Source organism: Salmo salar, chromosome 13 (genome assembly GCF_965601325.2).
Source record: "Salmo salar chromosome 13, fSalSal1, whole genome shotgun sequence".
In the NCBI taxonomy this organism is placed as follows: domain Eukaryota; kingdom Metazoa; phylum Chordata; class Actinopteri; order Salmoniformes; family Salmonidae; genus Salmo; species Salmo salar.
This window is the reverse complement of record NC_138303.1, coordinates 100869222-100882787: the sequence shown is the minus strand read 5'-3', so window position 1 is coordinate 100882787 and position 13566 is coordinate 100869222. Positions and strand designations below refer to the sequence as shown.

At 43.9% G+C, this 13566-nt stretch overlaps 1 protein-coding gene across 3 annotated transcripts in view; it reads right to left on the bottom strand.

Moving 5' to 3' along the window:
• Nucleotides 1–1473: 1473 nt before the first annotated feature.
• Nucleotides 1474–13566, bottom strand: part of apc (APC regulator of WNT signaling pathway) — a 60758-nt gene continuing 48665 nt past the window's right edge. For all 3 annotated transcript variants that reach the window (XM_014138656.3, XM_014138657.3, XM_014138658.3), the window contains 4 exons: nucleotides 13256–13395; nucleotides 12740–12934; nucleotides 12373–12587; nucleotides 1474–8996 (listed from right to left, as the gene is read on the bottom strand). In XM_014138656.3, coding sequence (XP_013994131.1) covers nucleotides 2531–8996; nucleotides 12373–12587; nucleotides 12740–12934; nucleotides 13256–13395 — 7016 coding nt within the window. In that variant the 3' untranslated portion in view covers nucleotides 1474–2530. The remainder of the gene's footprint in view (nucleotides 8997–12372; nucleotides 12588–12739; nucleotides 12935–13255; nucleotides 13396–13566) is intronic.

Genomic DNA, 13566 nt, shown 5'->3' with positions numbered 1-13566 from the left:
AAAAAACGTACCCGATTTAATCTGGTTACTAATCCTACCCAGTAACTAGAATATGCATATACTTATTATATATGGATAGAAAACACCCTAAAGTTTCTAAAACTGTTTTAAATGGTGTCTGTGAGCATAACAGAACTCATTTGGCAGGCAAAACCCTGAGACATTTTCTGACAGGAAGTGGATACCTGATGTGTTGAATTACCTTTAAGCCTATGCCATTGAAACACACAGGGGTTGATTAATGTTTTGGCACTTCCTATTGCTTCCTCTAGATGTCACCAGCCTTTACAAAGTGTTTTGAGTCTTTTACTGTGAGATCTGACCGAACAAGAGCTTTGGAACGGTGATGGCCGATTAGACTCTGGCGCGCGAGTTCATGTTGGGTACCCTCGTTCCAATACGTTATAAAAGAGAATGCATTCGTCCACCTAGAATATTATTCATGTTCTGGTTAAAAAAGGCACTAATGATTTATGCTATACAACGTTTGACATGTTTGAACGAACGTAAATATATTTTTTCCCCTCGTTCATGACGAGAAGTCCGGCTGGCTTAGATCATGTGCTAAGAACACAGAGCTTTTTGGACATAAATGATGAGCTTTTTTGAACAAAACTACATTCGTTATGGACCTGGGATTCCTGGAAGTGACATCTGATGAAGAGAATCAAAGGTAATGGATTATTTACATAGTATTTTCGATTTTAGATCTCTCCAACATGGCCGTTTGTCTGTATAGCAAAGCGTATTTTTCTGGGCGCAGTGCTCAGATTATTGCAAAGTGTGATTTCCCAGTAAGGTTATTTTTAAATCTGGCAAGTTGATTGCGTTCAAGAGATGTAAATCTATAATTCTTTAAATGACAATATAATATTTTACCAATGTTTTCTAATTTTAATTATTTAATTTGTGGTGCTGACTTGACTGCCGGTTATTGGAGGGAAACGATTTCCTGAACATCAACGCCATAGTAAAACGCTGTTTTTGGATATAAATATGAACTTGATAGAACTAAAAATGCATTTATTGTCTAACATAATGTCCTAGGAGTGTCATCTGATGGAGATTGTTAAAAGGTTAGTGCATCATTTTAGCTGGTTTTATGGTTTTGGTGACGCCTGTCTTTGAATTGACAAAACATTACACACAGCTATTGTCAATGTACTCTCCTAACATAATCTAACTTTATGCTTTCGCCGTAAAACCTTTTTGAAATCGGACAACGTGGTTAGATTAAGGAGATGTTTATCTTTCAAAGGGTGTAAGATAGTTGTATGTTTGAAAAATTTGAATTTTGACATTTATTTGGTTTCAAATTTGCCGCTCTTGAAATGCACCTGCTGTTGATAGGGTGCACCACGGGTGGCACGCTAGCGTCCCACATAGCCCCAAGAGGTTTGTTCCACTCACTACCAAAATATCTTCAAGACAGATAATCAAACACTTCCACTGTTCAGTAACACTGGACACCAATTTTTCACCCCAACATTTTAACATGATTTATTATGTTGATTTACAATTTTGAATGTGACTTTTTTACTTTGAATATCCGACCACAAATGTATTGCATGAGAAAAAAAAAAGTATTTCAGACAGTGTAATTTTTGGGTAGTACAAAATAGTACATAATCTCCTCTGATTATGTGCTTCAGCATTACAGTGATTACAGGGGAAACTAAAACTACCTTAAAAAAATAAGAAACCAACACCAAAACCCTATAGTAATATTTGTGTTCATTCAGTCCTTCAGAGTCTCCTAGTTAAAAAGCAACCAACTCACCTGATAACAATTAAACAACAAACAGCAGAGCCATGTATCGGTCTACTCTCATAATTTTCCAATGGAAATATTTCTCATTCGAAAAAGTTGTCAAGGTTAACTTGCGGTTAATTCCTTTACTTTCAGAGCACACTTGAAATAGTGTAAAACTTTACACTACAGCAACCAACAAGTCATGTGACCACAAATGTTAATCTTTACCATCTGGGCAGTTTACATGCAAGGATGGGAAGCTTATAATACATTTGCATTAGTAAAAATTAAAATTACTTTTATTTCTGACCTAAATAAGGCATATCTTTTTTTTATTTTTTATCGAATGGAGTAGTATTAAAGTCGATCTTTAAGTGTTTTAACATCCCAAATATGCAACTTGAAGTGATTATCTTTGTCAAGTCGGAGAAGATTCAGGATCTTGACAGGGGTTTAAATTAAATACATAATTAAAATCTGTACAGTACAAATTCACATACATTATCCTTCAGAGGTCTCCCTCTCTCCCTCTGATAACCAGTGTCCCAGCCACATTCCTACCAGCAAAAAAACAGGGTCCATCAATTAGGCATCAACTACAATAACAGTCTAGTGACTCACTATTTACATGTTTATTTTTTACACCAAAAATTGTGATGAATCTGTTCTTTGCTTTGATTGTGTTTGTTGTAAATAATTATTTACAACAGAGATCACTAGGTATGTTCAAGACATTTCCCCTAGATCATCTGTGTGTGTAGTCTAGCCTCAAGTGACTTAAACTGAGGTTACAATGTAGGACCCACTTTCTCCAGCACTTTCTCCTTTAGAGTCTCTCTTTTTTGCACTGTTGGTTACACTGACAGGCGTGGGTATCTGTGAGGGTCGTGGTGGTGTGGCACTGTCAGCACTGCTCTTCCTGGAACTAGGGGTGTAGTTGAAAGGGCTGACCCTGGCAGCCACAGCCCCACTCGGTGAGCTGTGTTTGCTAGAGGTGGAGGAGCTAAAAGGGGTGCGTTCAGCAAGAGACAGTTCATGGGCCTCTGGGACGATGCTTGGGTTACTCTGAGCAGGCTTGAGGTCTGGCCCTTTCTTATCAATACTCTCACTGCTCCTAAACAAGTTTAAATTGGTCTCTGAATCTAGCCTAAGAGCATTTACACTTTCATTTGTGGACTGTTTGGGATGGGTTTCACTTGTCAAGAGATCAACAGAGGGCATTTTGACTATAACACTGTCAATTACAGGAGGGGTGTTTGCTGTTGGGGATTTTCCAGACCTCGGGTTGTTAATGGGACAATCTTCAATCCTCACCCACACATCCTCAGTCTTGGACACTGCAGGGCTCATTTGGTGCCCCATGGCCACGGTGTCCATGGACTCTATGGAGGAAGAATCACGGCCTTCTGACTGAGACATTTCACTATCCTTCATCTTCCTCCATGTTCCTTTTAAAGGGTTTCCATCTTTGCCGTGTGGGGACCTTTGGGCTGGACTCAGTGGCTGTCGTTCATCCTCACTTTTGCCCTTTTCACTTGACTCAGAGGAGGCAGAGAGGATGGAAGAGGAGCTGCCGGTTCTCTTCCAGGTGCCAACCCTTGGGAGAGAGGAGGAGTGTTTGCTGTTCTCCCTCTTCCATGTCCCTTTCCTGTTAAGATTAGGGAGCCTAGAGGGGCTTTCTGAATGGGACCTGGAGATGTCATGCTTCCCTCCTCTTTGAGGCTTCTCATCCCCATTTTCAGAGGAGTTTGGATTCTGCGGGGACTTTTTCCAGTTGCTTCCTTGACTTCCTTGATAGGGTAAAGTTAACGACATATCTGGCAAAGACGGACTCGACACAGGCGTTTGAGACTGGCTGGTAGAGGAGGGGGACAGAGACTCGAACGAAGCAGACTCTTCCAATTTCCTCTTCAGTGTTGGACTAGGGGCCTCTTTGATGAACGTTGACTGGCGAACTAGGGCAGGTTTCTCCGACCGGTCTGACTCACTTCCACTAGACTTTGTGGACGACATCCTGGACAAATCCTGCTTCTTAGAAGGGCCAGCAACTCCATACTGGTTCAGACTCTTTGAGGCAGATTCACTCCTAGGGATTCCGCTAGTGCTTCTCGTCAAGCCAGTCTGCTTGGGTGGCGTTTGCTGACCCATCGGTTTCCCAGGGGAGGTGTAGGCCATCCTGCCAGAACCAGAAGACTTAGTTGACAATGTGCTTGGAGAAGCGGTGCGAGGCACTTGGGATAATTTGTTTGACGAGCCGAGACCATTTCTTCCAGGTGACACAGAGGTGCGACCAGGTGACTGCATGGGTCTGGTGGTCAAGGACTGCTGAGCTGGTCTGGATGGTGTGGAGTCTCTGGATCCAGATCGTGATGAAGCTTTACTTGATCCCGATTGAGATCCAGGCTGATCCCTGGCCGGACTAGGATCAGATTTAGCAGGTGGTTTGATGCTTCTGGGTGAGTTACTGGAATTCTGCCCTTGAGTGGGGGGAGTTTTTGAGACAGAGGCTGGACCACGGGGTGGAGGCTTCTTTTGGACTGGGCTAGTGCTTGGAGAACTGCTTCTAACGCCAGGGACCTGGATCATTGTCCTCCCACGAGAAATCATGGGAACACTAGGGGCAGTCGGCCTCTGCTGTAATGAGGCTGGGGTCTCAGCGCTGGCACGTGGTTTTCCTGTTATGAGACTTTTATAGACTTTCTTGCCCCCTTTAAGAGCTTTTGCTGCCTCCTCTTCCTTTTCTTTTTTTTGGGCTTCTAAAGTGCTCTTTTCACCAGGCTTTAATATCCGTGGCCGTCCTTTGTCGGATGCAGACTTATTATCCTCTGAATTTAAGGGCAAGTGGAAAGGGGAGCCAAGGGATATTCCAGATTTGAGGGAGAGGATTGAGTCAGAGTCAGATGAGCCTTGTCTAGAGAGGCTAGCAGCTGCCTGGTGCAAACTGCTGACGATGGAATTGGCACCCTCTTGGATGGCCTTCCAATCAAAAGATTCAGAGTCTGGAGATAAGGCTTGTTCAGAAACTGGACTTTGTGTATCAGTGAGATCCAATGTGAGATCAGGCTCCTCAGCTAAAATTCTATCCATACTTTTCTCCTCAGTGGCATCTCCTTGGTCATTCCCCCCCTTATTTCTGGCTGTCTGTTTCTTCTTTTTTGGCATGGCTGAACTGATGCACTCTTGTAGAAGGTCATCTTCTGAATCAATGCTTAGTGAGCTGAGTGAACTGTTTCTTGAGAAACACACAGGGGTGTCTTCTACATGAAAGGCTTTTGGTGCGTAACCAGAGGCTTGGGGTTTAGAAGTAGCTTCTACCTGAGTTACATCCTCCATTTCTTTTGGCTGGAGGTCTTTGTTGTTGTTCTCTTGGTCAATGTCACTTAACGAGCTGAGAGATGAGTTTCTAGAGAAACACATTGGTGTGTCCTCAATGGAAAACTTCTGCTTCTCATCTGGCACTGGCCCCACGTTTTCTTTGGATGGTTGTGGAAAGACTGCCTGCTTCTGCTGCAGAGGTTTTGTTGGAGCAGTCATTGGTACATTTGCCCTGTTTGTTCTTGCGGATGGCTCTCCACGGTTTTTCGTTGACACTTTCCTCTGGTCCTTGTCTTTTCTAAGTTGTGCCTTTTCCTTTGAGAGATCAGGTTCATCATCCTCAAAATCCAAGGAACTCAGGGAGTCATTGCGTGAAAAGCAATAGGGTGTACCCTCTATTGGTGTGTAATTCTGTGGCAAGTCAAAAGCAAACCCTGGCCGTGGCCTCTCATCTGCATTTGGTGGCTTATCTGGGAAATTTCTGGAGGCCATTTTTGGCTCAAGCATTTTGGTTTCTTTGTTTTTATCAGGGTATGAAGCAAAGTTGAAAGGGGGCTGGGGTTTTTTAATCATCCTAGCTCTGTACTCACTACTCTGTGGCATTGGTTTAACAGGGGATGTGGGCTTCTTCTTTTCAACCTCCTGTTTGACTAGACTAACAGGAGAAGCTGATGAAGGGTGCTGTGGTTGATCATTCATTTTCTGTACTCTAAAGGGCTTGTGGATTTTACCTTTTGGCATGGCTGAACTGATACACTCTGCTAAGATGTCATCCCCTTCATTTTCTGCAGCAGCAGCTTGTGTGAAGGAGGAAGTACCACCTCCATCTTTTTCATCTGTACTTTCCCCTTCTGGAATAGTATCCCTTATTTGACTGGAGGATACTTCTGCACAAGGAGGAGCACAGCTTTCAGCATTGGCCAGCTCATTTGGGGGTGAATCAATGGTGAGGTCGCTGAGAGATGTGGCTGTTGAGAAATTTATAGGGGTTCCCTCTATGCAGTAAATCCTAGGCATGTCCTCTCCATGGGTGAAGCCAACAGTCTTCTGCTGTCCTCGGGTTTGTGAAGAGAGTAACTTGTACACAGGAAGTTGGCTTGGTTTATGGGCAGTAGGTGGTGGTATTCTAGAAGTAGTGTTGGAAGGCGATTGCTTTTTGGGTTTTCTCGATGACTTTGTTGGCATGGCTGAGTTTATGCAAGCCTCCAGTATTTCTATATCGTCATCATCCGAATCATCCAAAATGTCTTTTTCCACCTCACCAGGTGAATGCTTCTCTTGGCTTGGGGATTCTGTAGTGTCATCATGCTCATGCTCAGCCTCATTTCCCTGGTCGTCTTCGTGAACAGGAGACATGATCTTGAGCTCATTATCTTTCTGAATGTAAGGTTCATCTAAGCTTAAAGCACTGAGGCTGGATGCACAAGAGAATCCATCTGGGGTATTCTCTGTCACAAAGTGTAGGAGGGTGTCGTTATCCGGAAGCACCTGGACTCTCTGGACAGCAGCGTGTACAGCAGCATGCCTTGGAGCCAAATCCGCCCTCGGCGGCGGCGGCGGCGGCACCTTTTTGTGTTTCATTGGGGGTGGATGTTGATGTTGTGGGGGTGGTGGCGTTTTGCTTCGGCTCGGAGGCATGGTCTGACCAGGGCTGTCGGGCAGATCACTTGGGCTGATGATTCCACTGGGCATCCCGCTGCACAATTCACTCTGTATAGAGCTAGCGATGGAGTTGCTCTCAAAGCTGTCCAGGGAGCTTACAGATGTGCATCTGCTGAACATGAGGGGTGTCTCCTGCACATAGTGTTCTGGGGGGCTTTTGGGAGTCTGGGCACCACTTTTGGATGGTGATTTGGCTCCTGATGAAAACTCAACGGCTTTGTGATGTCTGGATCCGTCTCCATGAACTTGACTAGTTCTTGGAGGCTTTATTCGGACATACTGCACAGACGACTGGCCCTCGGTTTTGCCTTGTTCTTGGGCGTGACTGCCAGTGGACTCTTTCTCAGAGATGGGAAGAGTTGGGTAGTTGCTAGCAGCATTCACATTCCTCTTGCAGCCTTCCATTTCGTCCTCATCTGAGGACAAGGATGACAGAGAGCTACCCCTTGAGAAACAGATGGGTGTGTCCTCAACACAGTACGTCTGTAGGGTCTCTTGATTGACGGTAGGAGGTTTGCATGTTGTGTTCTTCTGGCCTGGTCGAGTTGGCCCTGACCTCGTTTGAGCCGAGGATGGATGTAGCTGCATTTGTCTCCCTGCATTCTTTTTGGATGTCACGGATGATGTTGAACCATCTTGGCTTAGATGGTCTTTCACTGAGCTCTGAGTGGAGGATGACTTTGAATGACTAAACATGGATTTTTGGGAGGAGGATTCGGAGTACTTCAAACTGTAATCAATTGGTTGTTCCGTATGATGCCCCTTGTTGTATTTCATACTGTAATTGGTCGGCTGGTCATCCTGTTGTTCTTCCTCTGAGTATCGCTCACTGTAATTGGTTGGTTTGTCATCACCATAATCATCCACAGACTGGCACATAATCTGGTTGTTCATCTTTTTGTTCATTCCTTGAGTGGGACCAGCATTGCTTTGATCTTGTTGGTGTTGGTTGGTGGTCCTTGATCTGAATCCTTGTTGCATTTCTGTTTGCACAAACCTGGGCTTGTACTTCAATTTCTCCTCCCCCTCACTGTTGCCCTCTGTGTACATGGGGTAGCCTGGGCTTTGAGATCGCACAGACCTCTGATCTGTCTGTTTCATCTCCTCCATGTGCTTAGGCCTCGCCCATCTCTCATTTTGGCTTGGACTTTGCCGACCAGAGTTCAGCTGCTCGTCAGAATACTTTAGGCTGTAGTTGATAGGTGTGTCAACTTCTCCATCATCATCTTCCATGTGGTTAGCATTGTGGATCTTATGAGCAAGGTCCGCAGGATATTTTCTATAGACGCAACACTTCCCCTCATCATCCTCAGAGTATGAGTCCACAGATGGCTTCATCTGTCCTCTTTTGCCATAGCCGTCAGTGCTGTTTACGCTGTTGAGACTGTCGTTGGATGCCTTGTATTCCAACTTGGGCATTGGACATGGTCTGCCCGAGTGATCGGGTTTAGTGTAGGGATATACATTTGAATGACCATGTGTTGCAGTTGTACAGTGAGGGTCTTGATTTGGGGTCTCTGGTGACCGGTCATCAAGGCCAGTCAGTAAGTGAATACTGTTCACTTCCTCCATCACCATGGCAATCTGAGCAGCTGTTGTGGCGGGCATTTGCATTCTCTTAGAATCATGATCTGGGTGGAAACCACTGGGTGCACCCCTCTGTCTGTCTCTGTCCTGGCTCCGATCCCTCTCTGCCCTAACACTGTCTATGTTCCCCCTTGGGTTGTCTCTGGGTGACGGGCTCGACAGAACTGGGGTGTTCACGTAAGGGGAGCGCACAGGCACACTGTTGGGGCTAAACCCGTCTGATCTAGAGATACCATCGTAATCACTGTAGACATTCTGCTTGTGCCTGCTTGGTTTACCCCTGTGGGACGCCTTGGGGCTTAAATTGTCAATATTGTCAAACGTCTCCGAGAGGTGCTGAGAGTCCAGTTCCTCGATCAGGGCTTTCTGTTTCCTGACGTGAAGAGAGGGCAGGCTAGATCCAGGTGACATGATGTTGGCATCCTTGTATTTGGCGGGCCTGTTGGCCATGAGGTTCCTCAGTGCTGCGGCACTGCCCATAGCGATCATCTTGTGCTTGGAGTGGATGAGGTTCTTCAGCATGCTCACAGCACCCATTTCCCACAAGGCCTCCTGGTCCTTTGCATTGCGGGCCGAGAGGTTCCACAGCGTGCCACATGCGTTGCTCACGATAGTCAGGCTGTGAGACTTCAGGTGCTGCAGGAGTGTCTGAAGACAGCTGTTCTCTCTCAGGATTTGTCTACAGAGAGGGGCAAAAAAATCAAAAAAGCAACACACGGTCTTGTAAGCTTTCAAGTGTAAAAACATTATTACAGAGGAGTCAGTATAATATCAAATATTTAACAGCACAACACTATAATGAATAGTGATGCACCGGTGACATTTTTGGCCGATATTTTCCTTGCCAAAAAAACCCCGATATGGTTAGCGATATTTTATTTTAGAGGCCTTTTCACCTGTTGGGGCTAGGGGGCAGTATTTTCACGGCCGGATAAAAAAAACGTACCTGATTTAATCTGGTTACTACTCCTGCCCAGAAACTAGAATATGCATATACTTAGTAGATTTGGATAGAAAACACTCTAAAGTTTCTAAAACTGTTTGAATGGTGTCTGTGAGTATAACAGAACTCATATGGCAGGCCAAAACCTGAGAAGATTCTATACAGGAAGTGCCCTGTCTGACAATTTGTTCTCCTTCTAGTTTGACATGCTTCTAAGTAGAGTAATGGAATATTTTGACATTTTTTGTCATGAAATGTGCTCGCGCGTTACCCTTCGGATAGTGACCTGAACGCACGAACAAAACGGAGGTATTTGGATATAACTATGGATTATTTGGAACCAAAACAACATTTGTTGTTGAAGTAGAAGTCCTGGGAGTGCATTCTGACGAAGAACAGCAAAGGTAATCCAATTTTTCTAATAGTAATTCTGAGTGTAGGTTGTCCCAAACTTGGTGGGTGTCAAATTAGCTAGCCGTGATGGCTGAGCTATGTACTCAGAATATTGCAAAATGTGCTTTCGCCGAAAAGCTATTTTAAAATCTGACACAGCATTTGCATAAAGGAGTTCTGTATCTATAATTCTTAAAATAATTGTTATGTATTTTGTCAATGTTTATCATGAGTAATTTAGTAAATTCACCGGAAGATTGCGGTTGGTATGCTAGTTCTGAACATCACATGCTAATGTAAAAAGCTGGTTTTTGATATAAATATGAACTTGATTGATCAAAACATGCATGTATTGTATAACATAATGTCCTAGGAGTGTCATCTGATGAAGATCATCAAAGGTAAGTGCTGCATTTAGCTGTGGTTTTGGTTTTTGTGACATATATGCTTGCTTTGAAAATGGCTGTGATTATTTTTGGCAGGGTACTCTCCTGACATAATCTAATGTTTTGCTTTCGCTGTAAAGCCTTTTTGAAATCGGACAATGTGTTTGGATTAACCTCTTACATCTAGACGTTCCGCTAGCGGAACACCTGCTCCAATATCCAATGATGGGCGTGGCGCGAAATACAAAGTCCTCGAAAATCCAAAAACTTCCATTTTTCAAACATATGACTATTTTACACCATTTTAAAGACAAGACTCTCCTTTATCTAACCACACTGTCCGATTTCAAAAAGGCTTTACAGCGAAAGCAAAACATTAGATTATGTCAGCAGAGTACCCAGCCAGAAATAATCAGACACCCATTTTTCAAGCTAGCATATAATGTCACAAAAAACAAAACCACAGCTAAATGCAGCACTAACCGATAAACGTTCACAAAAAACATAACAATTATTTTAAGAATTATAGATACAGAACTCCTTTATGCAATCGCTATGTCCGATTTTAAAATAGCTTTTCGGTGAAAGCACATTTTGCAATATTCTGAGTAGATAGCTCGCCATCACTGGCTAGCTATTTTGACACCCACCAAGTTTAGCCCTCACCAAACTCAGATTTACTATAAGAAAAATTGGATTACCTTTGCTGTTCTTCGTCAGAATGCACTCCCGGGACTTCTACTTCAATAACAAATGTTGGTTTGGTTCCAAATAATCCATAGTTATATCCAAATAGCGGCGTTTTGTTGTGCGTTCAAGACACTATCCGAAGGGTGACGCGCCCGACGCGTTTCGTGACAAAAATAATTCAAAATATTCCATTACCGTACTTCGAAGCATGTCAAACGCTGTTTAAAATCAATTTCTATGCTATTTTTCTCGTAAAAAAGCGATAATATTCCGATCGGGAGTCGTTGGTTTTCGTTCAAAGACTGAAAATAAAAACATGGTGTCGGCTCGTGCACGCACCTCCAGTCTCATTGTTCTCAGATCGACCACTATCCAAATGCGCTACTGTTTTTCAGCCAGAGACAGCAGAGTCATCATTCACCCTTCTGCCGCCTTCTGAGAGCCTACGGGAGCCATAGGAAGTGTCACGTTACAGCAGAGATCCTCAGTTTTCAATAAAGAGTGTGTAGAAGGCCAAGAAATGGTCAGAGAGGGCACTTCCTGTAAGGAATCTTTGGCCTGAGTTCTGTTATACTCACAGACACCATTCAAACAGTTTTAGAAACTTTGGAGTGTTTTCTATCCAAAGCTAATAATTATATGCATATTCTAGTTTCTGGGCAGGAGTAATAATCAGATTAAATCGGGTAAGTTTTTTGATCCGGCCGTGAAAATACTGCCCCCTATCCATAACAGGTTAACGAGAGTTATCTTTCAAATGGTGTAAAATAGTCATATGTTTGAGAAATTGAAGTTATAGCATTTTTGAGTTTTGTATTTCGCGCCACGCGATTCCACTGGCTGTTGACTAGAGTGGGACGCTAACGTCCCACTGGCCCAGAGAGGTTAAGCATTCTAGTACAGTTAAATAGTTAACACACAGACACACATGAACATAGCGGTCTAAGGCACTGCATCTCAGTGCAAGAGTCGTCACTACAGTCCCTGGTTCGAATCCAGGCTGTATCACATCCGGCCGTGATTGGGAGTCCCATAGGGTGGCGCACAATTAGCCCAGCGGCGTCCGGGCAGTCACTGTAAATTCGAATTTGTTCTTAACTGACATGCCTAGTTAAATAAAGGTCACACAAACACAGACCAAAAAGTTATTTTGTTGGCATTTACGCATGTCCCCCTTACCAGTAAAACAATCAAAACCTATTTCTTTGACTAACTTGCTGTGCTGTTCATTTGTTTCATTCTCAACCAGGATTACTATGGTAAGAATTCCATGAATTCCATTATTTTGGCTTTAATGGATTTCGCCTTTGAGTTGTCACGCTGAAATTCTCTTACTCTTTCAAATGCCTGCTCGACTTGTTGACTGCTCGATCCACACAGCAGACATTGTGGGCTAGGTTAGGAATGCTGTGTTGCACGTGTAGCGCATCATTTTACATGGAGTCATTACATCCTGTACCTAAGTAGTATAGGTATGCACAGCAGCTTTGACATCGGTTTTTAACATCGGCGGTAAACTAGACATCGGGCCGATACAGTTGTTTAGCATTTTTAGCTAATATCGGCCGATTCCAATATATTCACTGATATATTGTGCATCCCTAATAATGAATGACTTAAAAAAAAAAAATGAATAGACATACCTGTGATCTTCATTTGTAGCGATGAGACTAGACACATTGCGCAAGATGCCTCCTCCACTTTCAATGATGGCGAGGGTGTTGGTTTGGCTTCGGTACATCAAGGTGCTAACCAGGAAGGCCAAAGCCCCCTCTACAGCACAGATATCAGCTTTGTTTTCAGTGCAGTGAGCTGACAGGTTCCACAGGGCACTGAGGACACTCTTCAGTGTAGACTCCTGTGAAGGGAGAAGACATATTTTATCAGCCAGTGAATACATATTTAGGCAAATCTTTATCGAATTCCTAATTGTACATTTCATTCACATATTTATACATGATGTGCTCCTTATGTATTTGTATCAAAGAGTGGGAGTGGTGGATGTCGCACCTTCTGTACCTCCAAGGCACACTCCATCAGAGCCCTGACACTGCCCACCTCACGGAGGGTCTTCTTACTGTTCACATCCGCACGCCAGGACAGGTTCCTCAACACACTGGCAATCACCTGCTGTAGATCCTCACTCTCAGACTTCAGCTGAGCCACCATGGCCCTCATACATCCCTTCATGGAACATAGAGTGGCCTGAGGATGGAAGATACAGAAAGATGCTTACTATTCATTTGAAGCCATACTTTATGAACAAGCATAGAGATTGATTATCCTCGAAGACACTATTGCCTTAACTTTCAAGTGCGTTTCCACATATTGGCCAGTTTCCCAGATCCAGCCTACTCCTGGACTACAAAGCGTGCTTAATTGAGATTGAAAGAGCTTTTAAATACAGGAATAGGCTGAATTTGGGTCTGGGAAACCAACCCTAAGGCAGAACATTTGCAAAATATTAGGTCAGAATTCCACACACAATTTCATCTAAGGTTAAATCGTCCAGAACCAGAAGCTCACCTTATTGGCCACGTCCCCGAAGGTGAGGTTGGTAAGGGCCATGCCAGCATATCTCCTCAGAGTGACGCTGTAGTGGTCACTGGTGAGGCCGTATATTTCACAGTCCACTTGGAGGAGCTCCCCTATAGCCTGCAGCCCCCCTGGGAACATGCAGCACAGCAGGAGAAATGTCAATCGATCATTGAATGAGTCTACCCCATGAATGTTCTACTATATGATGTCCTATGCAAGACATTGCATAAGAGCCAACATCTTTACAGGGATGAATACATGCATTAACCTAGCTCTTTTCTGTTTTGGTTTCTTGGGTA